Source organism: Puccinia triticina, chromosome 18A (genome assembly GCF_026914185.1).
Source record: "Puccinia triticina chromosome 18A, complete sequence".
Taxonomy (NCBI): domain Eukaryota; kingdom Fungi; phylum Basidiomycota; class Pucciniomycetes; order Pucciniales; family Pucciniaceae; genus Puccinia; species Puccinia triticina.
In genome coordinates this window covers 617431-620114 of record NC_070575.1, presented here as the reverse complement: position 1 = coordinate 620114, position 2684 = coordinate 617431, and the positions used below count along the sequence as shown (strand labels likewise).

At 45.3% G+C, this 2684-nt stretch overlaps 1 protein-coding gene across 1 annotated transcript; it reads right to left on the bottom strand.

Moving 5' to 3' along the window:
* Positions 1-1131: 1131 nt before the first annotated feature.
* On the bottom strand, positions 1132-2249 carry PtA15_18A78 (uncharacterized protein; the record flags this gene model as incomplete). Its single annotated transcript, XM_053165035.1, has 6 exons — positions 1132-1248; positions 1369-1482; positions 1557-1619; positions 1723-1839; positions 1943-2124; positions 2225-2249. 6 exons carry the CDS (start codon positions 2247-2249, stop codon positions 1132-1134), a joined length of 618 nt encoding a protein of 205 aa, XP_053028577.1.
* Between the last annotated feature and the right edge of the window lie 435 nt (positions 2250-2684).

Below are 2684 nucleotides of genomic sequence, written 5' to 3'. Positions count from 1 at the left end.
AGCTGTTCCTGGGAAAAAATTAGGATCAGCTGACTGTGCCACATTGAGTGCTCTGGTGCAGTCCTGCAAGCTCTACAAGTGCTGGTGGAGCAGACTTGGAGCAGCGCTGGAGTAGCTCTGGAGCAGAAACCAAAGCTGCATCATGTCACTTGCCATCAAGTGACTATTTTTTTTCCTGGTGAAAGACTGGTCATCAAGAGTGTATTCTTTCAATGACTGACCAGATTGGTCATTGTGTGTGTTTTCTCTTGATGACCCAGTCAAACCAAACATCAAGAGTGTTTTCCAAACCGATCATTGATAGTGTTTTCTCTTGATGACCCAGTAAGACCGGTCATCAAGAGTGTTTTCTCTTGACAAACCAGTCAGACCAGTCATCAAGAGTGTTTTCCCTCGATGACCCAGGTCATGGAGAGTGTTTTTTCTTGATGACCTGGTCAGATTGGTCATTGAGAGTGTTTTCTCTTGATGAACCGGTCAGATTGGTCATTGAGAGTGTTTTCTCTCGATGACCCGGTCAGACCAGTCATTGAGAGTTTTTTTACTGGATGACCCGGTCAGATCGGTCATCGAGAGTGTTTTTGCTCGATGACCTGGTCAGATTGGTCATCAAGAGTGTTTTTGCTCCATGACCGTACTGGGGGTTGGAACTGAGTATATGTACCAAAGCGGGCTGTAGAGGGGAGCTAGATCTACAGTCCCGATGAAGATTTTTACCTCCCAACCGTATCTAGCGCCCGATTTACCCTCCCGGATGGGGTACGAGTTTTGGGCGCGGGGCTGTAAAGTGCTGTTACAGCCGCAGTTTACAGCCCCCGCTGGAGATGCTCTGAAAATAGCAGTCCAAAATTTGGGCCTACCCAACCAAGCTTTTCGTATTTTGGTTGCCAATGTAATTAGATGGTCTCACATGAGCGGGTGAAGTCAAAATCTTGAATCCCAACTTGAACCGGGCTAGGCTAGCAATGCATGCTTACTTTGATTAGGTGCGTGTATCACAAGATAATGGCTTTCAGTAAAGATGCTTGTAAAGGAAAGTAAAACAAGCAAAAAAAATTGAGAGAAGAAGACCAGATAGAATTTACACTACAAGGTACATAACCATCATTGGCCGGTTTTTTGCATTTCGGATTACTTGCCGGCACCAGCAACGTATTGGTTGACGATCGCCCCGAATGACTTCCCTTGACCGACGGCAATGTTGAGCTCTTTAGTGGTAGGTGCACGACTTCCATCTCCACCAGCAATCTGGGGGAATTCCAGAGAAGTCGATCTCAGTGTAAGTGATGAATCTCATTGACTTTCTCAATGCGGATACAATCGAAGCAAATGTCTTCTTTGCATCAACGAGAAAGTCGATGCACTTACAGTACTGGCACCCCATGCTGATCCACCCGTTATCTCGCTGTTATCGGTCAAGTTGGGATTCGTATATCCAAGAGGGACAAAAATGATCCCATGATGGGCAAAGAAAGGGATAGTCTGGCACTCCGGAAAAAAGCACCGCCATCAGACCCGAGTGTCTGCTGAAAAGCGGAGAGGAACAGAGAGCTCACCGTCAAGGCAGTGGTTTCATGCCCGCCATGCTGTGAAGCGGTACTCGTAAAGATTCCGGCAAACTAGGATCAATGTGAATGCGAAAAGAAGTATTTGTGAGCTTCGTCTACCTTGAGGAAGCACAATCACCACAGGAAACACCACCTCACAGCCGTATATACTTACTTTGCCATATAGACCTGCCGTTTGCCAAAGTCCGCCTGTCATATCAAAGAATGTAGAAACTTGTGCAGGAGTTCTTCCATATCGAGTCGGAAACCCAAGTAATAGACCATCGTACTCCTATAGTTCAGAATGCACAATCCATTTATCCCAACCTGTTACTACTGTTCATGCGTACTTACACACATGATGATTAAAGGGAAGTTCAAGAAAGTTGAATTACTTTTAATATAGTCGGGTCAGTCAGGACGGGGATCGATTTCTTGGCTGGCGCATGCATTTTCTGTAGAACCTCGGGTGCTAAAGTTTCTGGGAATTGGAAACGTGCGACGGTGGCCCCGGAGACCTTGAGGCCTTCTTCAACCGAATCGGCTAGTTTGTCAATGTGACCATACATCGAATAAGCTGTAAAGACGAACGAGATATATAAGCAAAAGCAATGCCCTTTGTTCCCTAATCTACAATATTTTGTCGATGAAAGGAAAGTTTTTGAATCTGTACGCACTGAGCAAAGCAACTTTTGCCGGCATGTTATCTGAGAAGCACGAGTACCACAGCTTTGATGAATTCGAAGTATGGAATGAGCAAGAGACTCGGGTGATCAGTTTCGAAGGCGTATGGATGGGTTGGTTCTTTCTTTCCAATGGCAAAACTGACCAGGGGAAGGGGTCGCTAAAGAGCTTTAAATCAATATCTGATTACCGGGTCGGCTGTGTCACCGATCGACAAGAAGCCTCTTCTTGAAGATGATATTTGCCTGTGTACATATTATATGCCATGGTATGTAATTTTCTCTAGATCTAGAGTCGGTTAACTCAAAAACAGGGTGCATGGGCCCCGGCTGTGCTATTATGGTATTCAAAATTGCATATGCCACTGTTTACATAAAATCATAAAGCCCATTTTGGCTGGGAGATGTCAGCGTGCATAAAACTTAAAGTGACATCTCCCAGCCAAAATTGCAG